The 18130-nt window shown below is 44.2% G+C and overlaps 1 protein-coding gene across 1 annotated transcript; it reads left to right on the forward strand.

Moving 5' to 3' along the window:
• Positions 1–329: 329 nt before the first annotated feature.
• LOC121967512 (obtusifoliol 14-alpha demethylase) lies at positions 330–3214 on the forward strand. The gene is made up of 3 exons (XM_042517794.1): positions 330–490; positions 641–1120; positions 2031–3214. The coding sequence occupies exons 2-3, from the start codon at positions 644–646 to the stop codon at positions 3027–3029; spliced, it is 1476 nt and encodes a 491-aa protein (XP_042373728.1). The 5' UTR covers positions 330–490; positions 641–643; the 3' UTR covers positions 3030–3214.
• Positions 3215–18130: the final 14916 nt, after the last annotated feature.

Raw genomic sequence — 18130 nt, forward strand, 5'->3', positions numbered from 1 at the left:
TAAGTCTATAACTAACCCCAAAACATTTTTCTTAATCAAATGCACACCTATATAAATATATAGCCAAAAAAAGAAAAATAAGATTATATTCTTTCATAATCTCTCAAAATTATAAATTTTAAAACAAATTTATTTAAATAAATAAATATAAAAACGATAATTTTAATTAAAAGTTACCATATTTTTTTTTTGCTGCAATATAATTATGTCCTCCCTTAAAATTTTGTTGAAAACTCCTTTAAGTTTAAACTTTGGCTTTAAAATATTTTACTCAACCCCGGTTTCCGCCCCTTGTTATCCTTGCCTTTACCACCCTCGTGATTATTTTATTTGATGGACTTGAAAGCCTCCCCTATCTTACACCGTGCCCACCTCTCCAATCCGCACGGAGAGACTCCACTGATCCGAGCTGCTATTTAAGCATTTCGCCTCCATTTCTCGATCGCATCCGACTCCAACGCTTCTGCAACCCTAATCGTTTCTCCTCCAGGTACCAATGCTTTCGATTTCCCTTCTTTGTTGTTAGATTTGTGTTAGTTTTTCTTGATCTCTCTTTTGTTGCGAGATCCCGACCTTATTGTAGTGAAATCCCAAGGTTTGGACCAGGGAGATCTGAGCTGGCTAGTGTTTCCCTTCGCAGATCATGGTTGTGGCGATGGATCTGAAGGAGCACAAGTTCCTCGCGGTGGGGCTGCTCTTCGTGGCGACGCTTGTCCTGGCGAAGTTCATCGCCGCCATCCTGGCGCCCAGGGGCAAGAAGCGGCTGCCGCCGACAGTGTCTGCGCTTCCTGTCGTCGGCGGGCTGCTGCGGTTCATGAAGGGCCCCATCCCGATGATCCGGGAGGAGTACGCGAAGCTCGGTGGCGTGTTCACGGTGAACATCTTGAACCGCAAGATTACCTTCTTCGTTGGACCGGAGGTCTCGGCGCACTTCTTCAAGGCGCCGGAGGCGCAACTCAGCCAGCAGGAGGTGTACCAGTTCAACGTGCCCACCTTCGGGCCGGGCGTCGTCTTCGATGTGGACTACTCGGTCAGGCAGGAGCAGTTCCGATTCTTCACGGAATCGCTTAGAGTGACAAAACTCAGGGGTTATGTGGACCAGATGGTGACCGAGGCTGAGGTAATCATCCCCCCTTGCCCCCCTCCCATTTGTGGTGATGATAATTCGGACCTATGCATAGTGGCTTCAGTCTTACACCGCATGTTAGTCTATAGGCTTAATTAATTTGGTAAAATAATCAATCTTTAGATCCATGATATGCTTCAATTGCATTTGTCAAGAAACAGATCCTTCCATCTCAATTCTCATGAGAAAACATTCTGGAGGTTAACATTATTTGCTCCGAAGCACTTGATCTTCCTATGGATTTGACATATTCCACGGGCTCAGATCTATATCACCTATCGTAATTGTGAATAGCATAATTGAATCAACTTTCCTCGGCTCGTATCTCTGGTTAAATAACTCTTATTGAGTATGTTTTACTAACGTAAATGTTAATAGAATTTGGTAGAATCAGAGAACTTACAGGAACAATTATTGGTGAGATATTTTTTATGCTGATGTCACATGTAATCCAACTTGTGTTGATGATTTGTGACGTTTATGGCCCTTGTTCTTTCTTGATATCAACATTGTGAGGACGTTTGAGCTCATTTTAATATTGAACTGAATAATTAGGTGTAATTTTCTTTTAAAATAAATCCATTGCAACTTCAAGTATTCCTCTAGTTTGCATAAACCTTAGCATGAATGATAATGATGGTTGCAGACTCATCTAGATCTAGTGATTGAGGATGCAATTTTTCTGAGAGTTCATGTTATTGTTCTGTTCTTTGGTTGCCTCTGATTTGCTGCATAAGTTGCAATAGTCACAATATATGCCAATAATAAGCTAATGAAGTGGAATTTTTTTCGTTCAAGGTCTGTGTAAGAATTGTCAATTTTACTGGGACATGGATCTTGCACATTGTTTTGTTGATGTTACACAGAATTAGGTGATCCTAATAAGTCATTGTGAATGCTCCAGGATTACTTCTCAAAATGGGGTGAGAGTGGCACAGTAGACTTGAAGTATGAGCTGGAACATCTCATCATATTGACTGCAAGCCGATGCCTGTTAGGGAGGGAGGTAAGGGACAAGCTTTTTGACGATGTCTCTGCCCTATTTCATGATCTTGACAATGGCATGCGCCCAATTAGCGTTATATTCCCTTATCTTCCTATCCCTGCCCACCGCCGGCGTGATCGTGCCCGTGCTAGGATAGCTGAGATTTTTTCCACCATCATCAAGTCACGCAAGAGTTCTGGGAAATCTGACGACGATATGCTGCAGTGCTTCATTGATTCAAAGTACAAAGACGGAAGATCGACGACAGAAGGAGAGATCACTGGTCTGCTGATTGCTGCCCTCTTTGCAGGACAACACACCAGTTCCATCACTTCGACCTGGACTGGAGCATATATGCTCCGTTTCAAGAAGTATCTTGCAGCTGCTCTCGAGGAGCAGAAGGAGATCATGAGGAGGCACGGTGACAAAGTGAATCATGACATCCTATCTGAGATGGACGTTCTCTACAGATGTATTAAGGAAGCTCTCAGACTTCATCCACCATTGATAATGCTTCTGCGCTACTCACATGATGACTTCAGTGTCACCACAAGAGAAGGGAAAGAATATGATATCCCCAAGGGCCATATTGTTGCAACGTCCCCAGCTTTTGCCAACCGGCTGCCCTACATTTTCAAGGATCCAGATTCATATGATCCTGATAGGTTTGCACCTGGAAGGGAGGAAGACAAAGCTGCAGGGGCCTTCTCATACATCTCATTTGGAGGAGGAAGGCATGGGTGCCTGGGAGAACCTTTTGCGTACTTGCAGATTAAGGCTATATGGAGTCACCTGCTGAGGAACTTTGAGTTCGAGCTGATATCTCCATTCCCAGAAAATGATTGGAATGCGATGGTTGTCGGAGTAAAAGGTGAAGTGATGGTGCAGTACAAGCGAAGGAAGCTGCCCATTTACTGACTCTCAATTTAGTGTGTGGTGCCTAACGTAGTTTGAAAGAATTCTCTGGGGTTCCCTGTGGTGTAGTGGTTGTCTTGAGTTTTTCTTGGACTTGTAGCTGTTCGTTTATTCTATAATGTCTCCTTCGAATTTGTGGATTGATCTTCTAAGTGGACTCTTAAAGCAGAAGCAATCTATTTTCGCTAGTCTATTGTTCTTTTTTCTTTTCAAATTTTAGTCTATTTGCAAATAACAAGCTGAATTTACATTGGCAATTGCAAATGCGAGGACAGGGGAAGGCCACTAGCAATAATTTTGGAGATGAAAGAAGTTACCTCTTCTACTTGGGATTTCAGCAGGAAACTTGAAAAGAGCTATTATCTCAAGTTAATCCGGAAAACTGAAGTAACTCTGCCGCCCGAATACCAATTCCTGTGGACGCCGAATTCCAGATTGCTTGCTGAAATACTGCCTTTGTTGTTCGAGAACAGTAGTTGCAAGGGGATTACAGTGAACCAATATGACTATGGCTGCTGGTATTAGGGTGCCAAATTGACTGGGTCGATACACATGGATAAGATTTTCAGCAAACTAACATCTACTTAAGTGCCACTGCGGCTACATTCTATTCAAGAACAAGATTTTATCGTATGGAGGCAGAGAAACAATGGAGAGAGTTCATTCTGCCTTCAGATCTTTACAATGTAGTTAATGGTTTTAAAAATCTTAATATAAGAAAATAAATTAAAATTGAATTAACATTGATGCGGCGATAAGGGAGAGTCCACCTGTCACGGGTCAAGTGGCATGGTGTTGGTCAAAGTCAAGACGGTCAACGCCAGGACTTACGAAAAGAGTCTCGACCAAAGGAGGCTATCTGGTTATCCCAGTCGGCAGAAAGTGGCCAAGTGGATCATCCGGTCGATCAGACGAATGACCATCATGGGTCGGTCGGCCAAACGAACAAACTCGTAACCAGTTATTTCGATCGGGAGGAAAATGAGCCGATAAGACCGCCCGTCCGGCGTAAGGATTGATATTACACAGGAGGAGATGAGGAAACAAAAGAGAACACTCCGTTCATCATTAAATATGAAGAAGCCAAGACAAAGAAGAACACTCCATCTATCATTAATGCACGGAAGACAAGACAAAGAAGTCTTCCTCTAACAATTAATATCATTAAATAAGGGCAAATGAACGATCACGAAGAAAGGTATAAAAGGGTACACCAGGAATGCGGAAAGGGAAGATTTATCTATTTCTTGAGTACTCATTCTCTTTTCCTGATTCTGACTTGAGCGTCGGAGGGCCAACATCAGGGACCTCTTCTCTGGTTTGGTTTTGTTTTGCAGGATCGAGGTCTTCATCCCATCAATAGTCACCCCATCCCCAGCTTTCCAGTTTCCTTCATTCGGACAGGATCATTTTAGCACCGTCTGTGGGAACATAGCCTACATCCAAATAAGAAGATGGGAGATGTTGGACGACTCATAACAGTGGTGCTGAAGCGAGAAGATCTTGATGCACTAATACAAGCTCGAGTGACGAAGATATTGGAGCAACAGCAACAGGCGTTGGGCAATCGGCCAACGCATGAGCTTGCTGCCTCTGCAGCAAGTCGACAGGCCGAAAGAGAAGATCGAGCGGATCAATTTTCATTTAGGGAGCCAAATAAGAGATCGATCGGCTCCTATGGGAACGCCCGTAATACGCCAGTCCCCTTCAACCGAGTGCTATTGTGGGCTCCCCCCAGAAGAAAGGGGTCGAGTAGATAGAGACCAGGGATCATCCTCGGATGAGGCACCCGTACGGACACATGAAAGGGAAAAGCGCCAAGGGAAGACAACTCGCCCGAGCAGGTCAATCAATAATTTTCGGAGGGGATCCTAAATGACCCTCTGCCAAACCATTACACCCCACTGACGATCGGAGAGTACAATGGAGCAACTGATCCCAACGATCATTTAGTCAAGTTTGACAATGGGGCCACCCTTCATCAGTACACGGACGAGGTGAAATGCCGAGTCTTCCTTACTACTCTATCTAGATCAACGCAACGATGGTTCAAACGGCTATCGAACAGCTCGATCCATAGCTTAAGGACTGTTGGAGCAATCTAGGTGCCCTGAGTTTTGATGTTTGTGCAAAGGTTTAAGTTAGGTTTATTGTTGTATTTGATATGCATTGTGAGTGTGCAGGATACAGGTACAACAAGGAAAGTCCAAGGGTGAGTCTTGGCGGTGTAAGTCCAAGCATGTAGTCTTGGCAACGTAAGTCCAAGTGTGATCTTGGCAAAGGAGGAAAGTCCAAGGATGAGTCTTGGCGGTGTAAGTCCAAGCATATAGTCTTGGCAACGTAAGTCCAAGTGTGACTTGGCAATGGATGAAGTCCCGGAGGCGCGACCTCTTGGCAAAGGAAGACCCGACAACAATGACAAGGCCGATGGAAGCTCCAGAAGGCAAGATGTGAAGGATGTGGAGGCATCCGAGGGACGCAAGGCTGATGGAGGAGGCTAGAAGGCTAGGTCTAGGTTGGTCGGGCGAGAACGAGTGCTGAGTGAATGTACTCGAGGTAAAATCCTAGAATTAGGGTTTACTGTAGCAGTACTATAGCATACTGTAGCAGTACTGTAGCAGTCGACTGGTGCACTGTAGAGAGCCGTTGAGAGAGTCGTTGGGCTGACACCAGTCGACTGGTGCAAGGACCAGTCGACTGGTAACGGGCAAATCAGCTTACTGATTTGTTCCAAGCTCTATAAGAAGGAACTTGGGATGGCCGGCCAAGGTGACGAAATTAGACTTGGTTAAAGCCTAATTAGTAGTCACTAAACGTGCTCAAGGTTCTCTTGTGTCCAAGTGTTCTTGGTTGGTGTTGTGGTGAGGTTTCTCCACCCACAAGGAGGTTGAGCTAGCCGGAGTTTGCCGGGGACTAATCCACCGACGGATTGAGGGATCGTCCATCTTACGGACACGCCGTGGAGTAGGAGCAAGTTATCTCCGAACCACGTAAACGCCTTGTGTTAGGGTTTGTGTTTGGTTTGTTGTCTTCTTCCTTATTGTTTTTAGGTTAACTTTCATATTTGTTAGTTTGTTTTTGTATTCCGCTGTGCACTAACATTATAGGAAGTAAAGTTTTGGGTGAGACGCTATTCACCCCCCCCCCTCTAGCGGACGTCAAGGTCCTAACAAGTGGTATCAGAGCAAGGTGAGCTCTTGTTGGACTAATCGCCAAGAGAGCAGCTAGAGGAAGAAGATGGAGTCGGAGGGACCTCTCGGATGGGACATCCAAATCCCACCTCCATACGAGCGCGAGGACTTTGACTATTGGAGGAAGCGGATGGAGATGTGGTTCCAAATGAATTGGGACCAATGGATTGCGTTGGAGGAACCGTTTAAAACTCCAACTGACAAGAAGGGAAAACGTCTCCGACGTCGATATTGGACCAAGGAGCAAAGGGAGCAATCGGAGACGGACAAGGAGGTAACTAAAATTTTAATTAATTTATTACCTCTTAATGCGATATTGAATGTAGGTGAATACGAGAACGCAAGTGACCTTTGGAAAAAGGTAATTGCGCTTCATGAGAGTCCTACACCAATCCAAGGAGAGGAGGAGCCCAAGGAGAATGACTCATTGGTCCAAGAGGAGAAGGACCAATCGAATGTTGATACGTGTTCAACATCCGAGGAGGAGAAGGAAGATGAGGAGGTATCATCCACATCTTCAAGGGAGAAAGAAGTGGAGTCGTCCACATCTTCAAGTGAAGAGGAAGAAGAGCAATCCAAGGAAGATGAGATATTGGAAGCTCAACCCTCCACCTCAACTACCAATAAGAGCACAAAGGACTACATCAAATGTTTTGAGTGTGGTAAGATGGGGCACTACAAGAGTAGGTGTCCTTCGCTCAAGAAGGTAAAGGAGGTAAACCCTAAACTCACTAAAGTTAATTTAGAAACTAATGTGAGTTGTAGGAAGAAGAAGAAGGAGAAGAAGAAGCACATTAGGTGTTTCATGTGTGGTGAGTGGGGACACTACCACACAAAGTGCCCAAGGAGAGGAGAGCTCAAGAAATTGGCGCACTTGAAGAAGTGGGAGAAGAAGTGGAGGAAGAATGGAGGCTTATGTCAAGGGGGAGCTCCAAAGGTAAAGGGTAAGGTAAACCCTAATTTGAATTTAAGTTCAAATTCAAATTCCTCCATGCATGTTAAAAATAATATGAATTATTTTCCCATGGAATTTATGGTTTTAGATATAATGATAGGAATAGGGTTAATGTAGGTGATAACCCTAGGAAATCATTTTCAAATGATAGACCTAAAAGGAAACAACTTATCTTGCCTAAGGAGAAGAAGGTGGTTGAAAACCTAGGCATTAATCCCAAGAAAGGGAGACATATGCCTAGGAAGGTGGGTAGGTCTAGGGATGCCCAAGGTGGACATGTTGACTTTAGGGTTAGAACCCTAGAATTGGAAAATCAAGCCTTGAAGACAAAGCTTGAGGAAATGGAGAAAATCCTAGAGAGGTTCATTATTGGACCTAAAGGACTTGACATATATTTGGGTGGTCAAAGACCCAAAAATGTCAAATTAGGTCCCTCCAAGACCAAAAGGAGGTCAAGTGCTAAGGTAGCACATGACATTGGTAAGAGAGGTGTGACCAAAGATAAGGGAGAGTCATCCAAGGCCAATAAGAAGGAATATGCTAGGGTGGCATATAATTATGGCAAGGATGGGATGTCCAAGGTTAAGGACAAGAAGAAATTAACCAAAGACAATGTGTCTAAGGTTAAGAATGTGAGTTTTGTAGGCCAAGTATCACCCGAGGTGCACCGAAGTGGCCTAGACATAGTGGATGAGTCACCAAGGGAGGTGACTAAGGTTAAGATTCCTAAGGTTAGGAAGAGCCTTTGGGACCCATGGTAGATGGGTTATCAAATGTGCCAAGTGGTTAGGAGACGGACTTAAGTCTCTAACATAGTGGGTTGGCACAATTGAGTTGAGTTTCATGCATAGAAATATGAATTGGGTTCATATTGCATGAAAATTAGTTTTTGATGTATAGATTCCATATAAACTAATGCTAGTGATGCATTATGGTTTAGTATGGGCAGATACATCAAGAGGAAGCCAAAACTAGGACTTTAGGTCAAGGTTCAATTGAACTTTTTAGCTAGTTTTGTGTTTTGTGTCAATCTTGGGATTGGTAATAGATACATTTTGTAATGTATTTTTCCCAAGTATACAAGGGTACAATAGACCTCTCCACAAAATTTGGGGATTTTTGGAGGTCTAGGGAATTTCTGGTGCATTTCTGAAGTTGACCTAAAAAGGCTGATTTTTTCAGAAATAGGGTACCAGTCGACTGGTACAGATACCAGTCGACTGGTAACAGTGTTTTTGAGCACAGAATGCCTCTGTAAGCTCATTTTGTCGATATCAGTCAACTGGTGATGATACCAGTCGACTGGTAACAGTAGATTTCGACCACAGAATGCTTCTGTAAGGTTCTGTCAAAGGGGGCAGTCGACTGGTACCTAGTTCAGTCGACTGATACCAGCCTAAAAATATTTTTTTTAACGTTGTTCTTGACCATGTCAACTCGTTTAAATGTATGAGATCCATGGGGGATAAATACATGAGTTTATGGTTAATTTGGATGACATGTTTTCAACAATTGGGATATTGTTGGAGCTCTTTTTGATGTATGGCAAAGGGGGAGAAGTCTAGGTTTAAGTGAGAAACCTATACACCTTTGCAAGAAATCCTAACTTGAGGGAGAGCTTAGGTAAAGGGGGAGCGATTGTTTAGGCAAAGGGGGAGAAGTTTACCTTTGCGGGAAATCCTAGCTCAAGGGGGAGCTTAGGTGAAGGGGAAGCCTAGAGATTTAGGTTCCATTATTTATGCATGAGTTGATTTGCATATTTATTTGCATATTTATTGCATTTATGTTTCCCTAACTTAAACAGGTTGCCAAACATCAAAAAGGGGGAGATTGTTGGAGCAATCTAGGTGCCCTAAGTTTTGATGTTTGTGCAAAGGTTTAAGTTAGGTTTATTGTTGTATTTGATATGCATTGTGAGTGTGCAGGATACAGGTACAACAAGGAAAGTCCAAGGGTGAGTCTTGGCGGTGTAAGTCCAAGCATGTAGTCTTGGCAACGTAAGTCCAAGTGTGATCCAAGGATGAGTCTTGGCGGTGTAAGTCCAAGCATGTAGTCTTGGCAACGTAAGTCCAAGTGTGACTTGGCAATGGATGAAGTCCCGGAGGCGCGACCTCTTGGCAAAGGAAGACCCGACAACAATGACAAGGCCGATGGAAGCTCCAGAAGGCAAGACGTGAAGGATGGGGAGGCATCCGAGGGACGCAAGGCTGATGGAGGAGGCTAGAAGGCTAGGTCTAGGTTGGTCGGGCGAGAACGAGTGCTGAGTGAATGTACTCGAGGTAAAATCCTAGAATTAGGGTTTACTGTAGCAGTACTGTAGCGTTACTGTAGCAGTCGACTGGTGACTGTAGCAGTCGACTGGTGCACTGTAGAGAGCCGTTGGGCTGACACCAGTCGACTGGTGCAAGGACCAGTCGACTGGTAACGGGCAAATCAGCTTACTGATTTGTTCCAAGCTCTATAAGAAGGAGCTTGGGATGGCCGGCCAAGGTGACGAAATTAGACTTGGTTAAAGCCTAATTAGTAGTCACCAAACGTGCTCAAGGTTCTCTTGTGTCCAAGTGTTCTTGGTTGGTGTTGTGGTGAGGTTTCTCCACCCACAAAGAGGTTGAGCTAGCCGGAGTTTGCCGGGGACTAATCCACCGACGGATTGAGGGATCGTCCACCTTACGGACACGCCGTGGAGTAGGAGCAAGTTATCTCCGAACCACGTAAACGCCTTGTGTTAGGGTTTGTGTTTGGTTTGTTGTCTTCTTCCTTATTGTTTTTAGGTTAACTTTCATATTTGTTAGTTTGTTTTTGTATTCCGCTGTGCACTAACATTATAGGAAGTAAAGTTTTGGGTGAGATGCTATTCACCCCCCTCTAGCGGACGTCAAGGTCCTAACAAGGACTTCCGAGCGGCATTCCTACATCACTTTGCTAGTAGTCGCCGCCACCAGAAAACGAGCGTGAATCTTTTCTCATTGAAGCAAAGGCCCCGAGAGGCCCTGAGGGCCTATATCCAGCACTTCAATCAGGTATCGATGAACATTCCAGCAGTCTCCTCATATGTGTTGGTGAACACCTTCACCCAAGGCTCACCGAGGGAGAGTTCTTCCGATCACTCATTCGGCGGCCGCCGAAGGACTTTAGTCATCTCCAAAAGAAGGTCAATGAATACATTAATGTGGAAGAAGTCCAGGCGGCAAGGAAGAAGGAGATGACCGTCGAGCCCGCAAGAGCATCCGAGCGGCGTCAACCGAGCCGTCATCAACCACCTAAAGGGCCTCGGCCGGGCGCCCTTCCACACTAGGAGACTAGGCCACATGTCGTACAGCAGGTGGCAGTCGCTCGTCCAAGAGGCAAGAGTTGGGCACCGATGTTTTGCACCTTCCATCAGTCGATGACGCACAACACCAGGGACTGCTACGACCTAGCAGCTAGTAGGTCGGTTCCACGTGGATATCGCTGTCGATCGCCACTTCCATACCAACGTCACCAAAGCCAATCTGCAGAACGAAGGGAGGAGGAAAGGACGACCGAGCCACGCCACCTCCAACTACAAAGGGACCGAATCCTTACCCGAGCCTCCTCCAAACGGACCAGACCGTCCGCAAGGGAAGAAGAGAACAAGAGTAATGTCGCTCGGGGGGAGATAGGAATGATCACCGGTGGGCTGAGCGGCGAAGATTCTAACCGAGCAAGGAAATTGCATACGCAGTGGCTCGAGATCCACATTGTTGGCTGCAGCAAGGAGAAAGCTAAGGGACCCGAGATTAGCTTTAGTCCTAAGGATTTGGAGGGAGTGGAGGTCCCCCACGACGATGCATTAATCATCCGAGCAGTAATTGCCAATTATACAATCCACCAAACTTTTATTGATACAGGGAGCTCGGTAAATATCATATACAGAAAGACATTCGATCAATTGCAAATTGACCAGAGTGAACTGCTGCCAATGACGACTCCGCTCTATGGCTTCACAAGCAATGAAGTGTTGCTGATCGGCCAGATCAAGTTGGTCATCTCACTCGGAGAAGAACCCCTGAAGTGAACAGGGACCATAAATTTCATAGTGGTAGATGTGCCCTCAGCCCACAACATCATTTTGGGCCGATCGGCACTCAATGAGTTCCGAGCGGTGGTGTCCACCTACTGATAGAAGATTAAATTCCCGGTGGACGGTAAGGTAGGAGAAGTCAAAGGAGATCAGTTAGCTGCTCGATGATGTTACGTCGAGATGGTCAAGTCTGAAGCAAGAGTTACTCGAAAAAACTCGCGTTTGGAAGTAAACGCCATCATTGAACCCCCCCCCCCCCCCAGCAACTACCTTCATCGCTGTCGATCTAGAGGGCAAGAAAAAGGCGATCACTAACTAGGAGATCCTCAGAGACTTACGAACTAGACTCGACCACGCAGGAGGTAGCTGGGTCGACGAGCTCTCAAGCGTCTTGTGGCCACTTCGCACGACTCCAAAAGAGGCGACCGGCGTAACACCATTCCAACTGATGTACAGAGGAGAAGTGGTGGTTCCTGTGGAGATTGGAGTAGAATCTAACGGGGTGCAACTCTACGACGAGGGAAATGGCGAGCGAAGGTTAATGGAGCTCGACTTGGTGGATGAAGCGCGAGATAAAGTGGTTGTTCGGCTAATGGCTTACCGATAGCGGATGAGACAGAACTACAATAGGAGGGTGATCCCGAGGTCCTTCCAGTTCAGTGATCTGGTGTGGAAGAAAAGCAAGTCAGTGGGCAACGTCACCAAACTCGAGGCACCATGGGTGGGACCTTACAAGGTCGTACAGAAACTCCGCTCGGGGGCTTATTACTTGGAAGACGAAAACAGGAGATGACTCGAGTGGCCATTGAGCGCAAATCATCTCCAATCCTACAGGCGGGGGTGAGAGGTGCGTGAGCAAATATAAATGTACTTGTGTATATGCCTTCTGGATGCAAGGCCGACATAAACAAAAACTAAGTTTTCCAGACTCTTGGGCTGACCAGGACAAGTTAAAAGTCGAGCGACGACTATAAACCTTTGTTTCCATCAACGGTCGAGCGGCGACCTTAAACCCTTGTCTGCATTAACGGTCGAGTGGTGACCTTAAACTCCTATCGTCATCAACGATCGAGCGGCGACCTTAAACTCTTGTCTTCACCAATGGTCGAGCAACGACCTTAAACCCTTGTCTCCATCAACGGTTGAACGATGACCTTAAATCTCTGTTGTCATTAACAATCGAACGACGACCTTAAACTCTTGTCTTCACCAACTATCGAGCGACGACCTTAAACTCTTGTCTCCATCAACGGTCGAGCGACGACCTTAAACTCTTGTCTCCATCAACGGTCGAGCAACGACCTTGAACCTCTGTCGTCATCAATGGTTGAGCGGCGACCTTAAACCCTTGTCTCCATCAATGGTTGAGCGGCGACCTTAAACCCTTGTCTCCGTCAACGGTCGAGCGGTGACCATAAAGTCTTGCCTTCACAAACGGTCAAGCGGTGACCTTAAACTCTTATCTCCATTGACGGTCGAGTGGCGACCTTAAATCCCCTGTCATCATCAATGATCGAGTGGCGACGTTAAACTCTTGTCTTCACCAACGGTCGAGTGACGATCTTAAACTCTTGTCTCCATCAACGGTCGATCGGTGACCTTAAACTCTTGTCTCCATCAACAGTTGAGCGCCGACCTTAAACCCTTGTCTCCATCAACGGTCGAGCGGCGACCTTAAACTCCTGTCATTATCAACGATCGAGCAGCGACCTTAAACTCTTGTCTTCACCAACGGTCGAGCGGCGACCTTAAACTCTTGTCTCCATCAATGGTCGAGCGGCGACCTTAAACTCTTGTCGTCATCAACGGTCGAGCGGCGATCTTAAACCCTTATCTCTGTCAACGGTCGAACGGCGACCTTAAACCCTTGTCTCCATCAACGGTCGAGCGACGACCTTAAACCCGTGTCATCATCAACGGTCGAGCAGCGACCTTAAACTCTTGTCTTCACCAACGGTCAAGCGGCGACCTTAAACTCTTATCTCCACCAACTGTCGAGCGGCGACCTTAAACTCTTGTCTCTATCAACGGTCAAGCGACGACCTTAAACCAATATCTTCATCATCGTTCAAGCGGTAAACTTAAACTCGAAACTGATCAGTCGGATAAACAGATAAACTCACTGCCAATCAGTAAAGCCACACTTGAGTTTACGCGACACTGGAAAAATGAGTCGAAAAATTAAAACCGCCTGTATAGATAAACAGATAAACTCATAATCGCTGCACAGGCTCGGGCGTCAGCCCATATCTATACAAGCGGACCCTGAATGATTATCTAGTGCTCGGGGGCTTAGAATTCAGCGCCTTCCGACTCTCACCACTCCTCAGTCGGAAGATGGAAAACCATCGTTATGTGGCGTTGACCGCTTGGGGCTGATTAGGCCGAGGTTACTCTGTCGGACAGCCGAGACGTTGATGCCGGCCAGATACCAAACTTTTGAACCTTCGGTGGCGACGACATGAAAGAACTGGCGGCACGCAAATAGTTCCCTGTGGCAAACCGAATAGGGATGGTGTCCGATCAGATAATGTAGGGGGAACGGTGGCCGTAGCAGAAGCTGACATCAAGGTTTCAACCAGCTTGGCAGAAGGAAGGTGCGGGCTAGTTCTGGTGGGGTCCACACCACAGAGGAAGCGGATCGCAATGTAGCCTCCGCCCGACGCCTCTTGCGGTTTATCAGTGGTTCCCCAGAAGATGTCAAGTCTGATGCCCCCTTAACTGGAATCACAAGCAGTCGTGCGGAGGGAGGATTTGATGCACCAACCGCTCCACCATTGGGTATCCGGCTAGCTATCCCCTCGCTCACTAGGGTTGGCGCTCCCTCTCTCTCTCCAAGCGGGTCTTTTTATGAGTCGATCGGCTGTAAATCGCGGTTCTCCAACTCAGCCACGACCGCAACATTGATCTCTGCATCCGCGAGTTTGGCTTTGTCGGCCAGACGTGCCCTTTGCATTATGTGAGTTGGAAAAATGGAGAAACAATCAGTTAGATTCAATGAAAAAGATGACAAAGAGCATACCTAAGCTGGTCGAGAGCTTCGTGTGGATCGGGCTCAAGAAGAACACATAGAGGACTCCCTTATGCAACAATTTATGGATATGGTATTTCTGTCCGGCCAATTGTGAAGCAACATGGAGGTAGTCCGAGCGGCTTTTACACTTTTTGAGTTTCAGTTGGTTCGCCACTTCCAGCCACCAGCCTGCCGTGAAATTGGGCCGCTTGGGAAATCGAACAAAAAGGTAGTAGTTCTTCCAATGTTTGTTGGAGGACGACATCTTGTCAAAAAAGACTAAGTCCACTTGGGCTTGAAAAGGAAAAGTCCTCGACTTGGACAATTTGGGATAATAGAAATAGTGGAAAAGCCGAGGAGTAAGAGAAATATCGTGCTGGCGGAACGAAACAATGACCCCGCACAGTAGCCGAAAGGAGTTCAACACTAGTTGGTGGACAGAAATACAAGAAAATTTACAAATAGCATAAATGAAAGGGTGGATCGGGAACCTCAGATCGGCGGTAAATTAGTCCCTGAAGAATGTTACGAAATCGGGTGGCAGTTCGCTCGGACGGTCAAAAGCAGAGGGAATACCAATTTGATAGTTAGACGGAATTTAATATGCAGCCCTCAAACTCTCCGCATCACCTGCGTCAAACCTAGACTCGATGGAGGTGCACCTGAGTCCAAGGACGACGACCGGACGTTGAGCTGAGCTTGCCATCAAGAGAACGAAAGAACAAGATCGAAAATGAATGATAAACAAACACTAAACCGAATCAATCGAATAACCTTACAAGGAAGATCACACAGAATCGATCAAAGAAGCTTACAGGGAGACCATCGGAGTATAGGGAGATCACCAGCGAAAAAGCGGAATGCCACAGTGGCGAAGCTCAAAGACGAAGGCACGAAGTGGGGATGATGACGACACACGCGAGGCTTATAAACCTCACGTCGGTCGCTCTCAACCATCCGATCCAAGGTCTCGAAAACCTAGAAGAAGATCTGGCCGTGGAATTTGAAAAGGCACTAATCACGTCAGCAGAGGATATCCGCCTATCTTGTCAGACGTGTGGCGGCAAAAAGAAGGGCACATGGCATGCGGTTATCGGACAGCATATAATGCACTTAATTAAAAGGGATGGGTGCGTTCTCGGCTATATTGTCAAGGATTTGCACGGGCTTCGAGAAATATGGATGAAGTCAGTGACGACCGCGCTTGCCCGAAGAAGTGCATTTGGAGAATTCTCAAGTATTGTTGCTCATCGTCCCGCTCGACATAGAGAATGAGTTATTGGACCGATCGTCCATTTGTCATGGTTAGATAACGACCGACCAGCGTTGATTGATGCGCCGATCAGATACTAGGGACCGAGCACTCCGATCGGACGTACAAATCACCAACGAAACCAGTTGTCCAGTCAATCGGACTTGTAGCATCCTTCGACTAGATTTGAGGGGTAGGCCTATGATGCGGCGATAAGAGAGAGCTCACCTGTCAAGGGTCAATTGGCACGGTGTCGGTCAAAGTCAAGACGGTCAACGCCAGGGCTTACAGAAAGAGTTTCAGCTAAAGGTAGTTGTCTAGTTATCCCAGTCGGCAGAGAGTGACCGAGCAGATCATCTGACCGGTCAGATGAATGGCCATCATGGGTCGGTCGATCGAACGGACGAACCCGTAACTGGTTGTTTTGGTCGGGAGGAAAATGAGCTACTTGGACCGCCTGTCTGGCGTAAGGAATGACATTACACAGGAGGAGATGAGAAAACAAAAGAGAATACTCCGTCCATCATTAAATATGAAGAAGTCAAGACAATGAAAAACATTTCATCTATTATTAATGCACGGAAGACAAAATAAATAAATCTTCCTCTGGCAATTAATATCATTAAATAAGAGAAGATGAATGATCATGAAGAAAGGTATCAAAGGGTACGCCAGGTATGAGGAAAGGGAAGAATCTATCTATTTCTTGATTACTCATTCTCTCTTCCTGATTCTGACTTGAGCGTCAGAGGGTCAACGTCAGGAATCCCTTCCCTGATTTGGTTTTATTTTACAGGATCGAGGTCTTCATCCCGTCAGTAGTCGTCCCATCCTCAGCTTTCCAACTTCCCTAATTCGAACAGGATCAAACATATTTAAAATATTTTTTTATTGCAATAGCCAAACCTATCAATGAATGGCGGTGCCGGCTTAAGACATAGGTCTATTAAGGGCCCCAATAAAAATTGAGACTCATTCTTTTTAACATTCTAAATTTATTTCTATTTAATTTTTTTATAAAAAAAATTATTCAAATTGTGGACATAATTTTTAACATTTTAAATTTATTTATTTTTAAATTTTTTTAAGAAAATATTCATTTTTGATATTAAGTTATTTTTAATTTATTTGAGGTAGATTTTTTTATAATTATTATTTTTAATTATATGCCTTATTTTACCTAATCAACTCTTTACTTTTTAATATCTCTAAAGAAATCTATTGGTGGTCTTGAAACTTTTCTATCTCACATTAGTGTTCCGTGTCCCTTTTTTTTCATCAACGATTTCATACATTTTTTCCTCTCTCGTCGGTAATTTTTCTTCCTCTGTTTCCCTAATAAGAACATAATAAGTTTTTTTTATGGATACAATGTAAAGAAGAATGCCAGTCTTTTTAAATATTTTTTCCTTTTTTAATTTTCATGAAGTTTTTAATTGTATTGTTTGTTTTGATTGTGTTATTTTTTAATGTTCTTTTATCTTTGTTTTTCTATCTTTTCTTATTCTCTTGTTGTTTCATTAACCATTTTTTATATTTTCTAAAACAGTAAGCAGAAAATTAAATTTTATATAAAAATTATTTTTTAAAATTAATATTTAATTTTTTTAAAAAGAAATTAAATCCGATCTCAAATCCAAATGAAAAAGGATACAACAACAACCAAACATTTTCCTATTAAGTGGGATCGGCTGTATGAATCCTTTTACGTCATTAAGCTCTATCTCCTATTATATCATCATTTATATTTAAATAAATTTTATTTTGTTTTATTATTACTAACCAAATCTTTTTTTGGTCTTCCTCTTCCTCGTTTGATATACATGTTTATCATAATTTCACATCACCTAACTGGAGCATTTATTGATCGTCTAAGTACATGTTCATATCATCTTAAACGTGTGTCTCAGAGTTTTTTCTCAATAGATGCAACTCCGACTTTTTCTCTAATGCTCTCATTTCTTATTTTGTCCATCCTCGTATGTCCACACATCCACCTTAATATCTTCATCTCTGCAACTCTCATCTTCTGCTTATGTGCTCGAGTCATAGCTCAACATTCAGCTCCATATAACATAGCAGGTCTAACTGCGATTTTATAGAACTTACCTTTAAGTTTAAGAGATACTTTACAGTCACATAAAACACTCGATTCTCACCTCCATTTTACTTATCCTGCTTGTATTCTATGTAAGACATCTCTCTCAATCCCTCCATCGTTTTACAAAAATGATCTTAGATATTTAAATCTTTCGGTTCCGGACAACTCATCATCTTCTATCTTAACAATTGTTTCATTACTTCTAATATTGCTAAACTTAAATTTCATATATTCGGTCTTTAATCTATTAAGCTTAAAATATTTTTCTTCTATTGTTTCTCTTCAAAATTTTAATTTAGTATTTACTCCTTCATGTATTTTATCTATCAAAATAATATCATCTATAAATAACATAAAAAAAAAAAAGTTAAGTAAAAATATTTATTTTTTTAAAAAAAATATTAAAGACCTAAGATAATTTGTTTTTCTTCCCTAGGTGCCTCAGCGATACTTGAGACGGCCCTCGTGAACGGAAAATATCAACAGAAAAAGATCCAAAGAAATCTAATTAATTTACATAACAGAGAAAGGAAATTGTTTGATCTTCATA

The sequence above is a fragment of the Zingiber officinale genome, chromosome 3B, assembly GCF_018446385.1.
Source record: "Zingiber officinale cultivar Zhangliang chromosome 3B, Zo_v1.1, whole genome shotgun sequence".
Taxonomy (NCBI): Eukaryota; Viridiplantae; Streptophyta; class Magnoliopsida; order Zingiberales; family Zingiberaceae; genus Zingiber; species Zingiber officinale.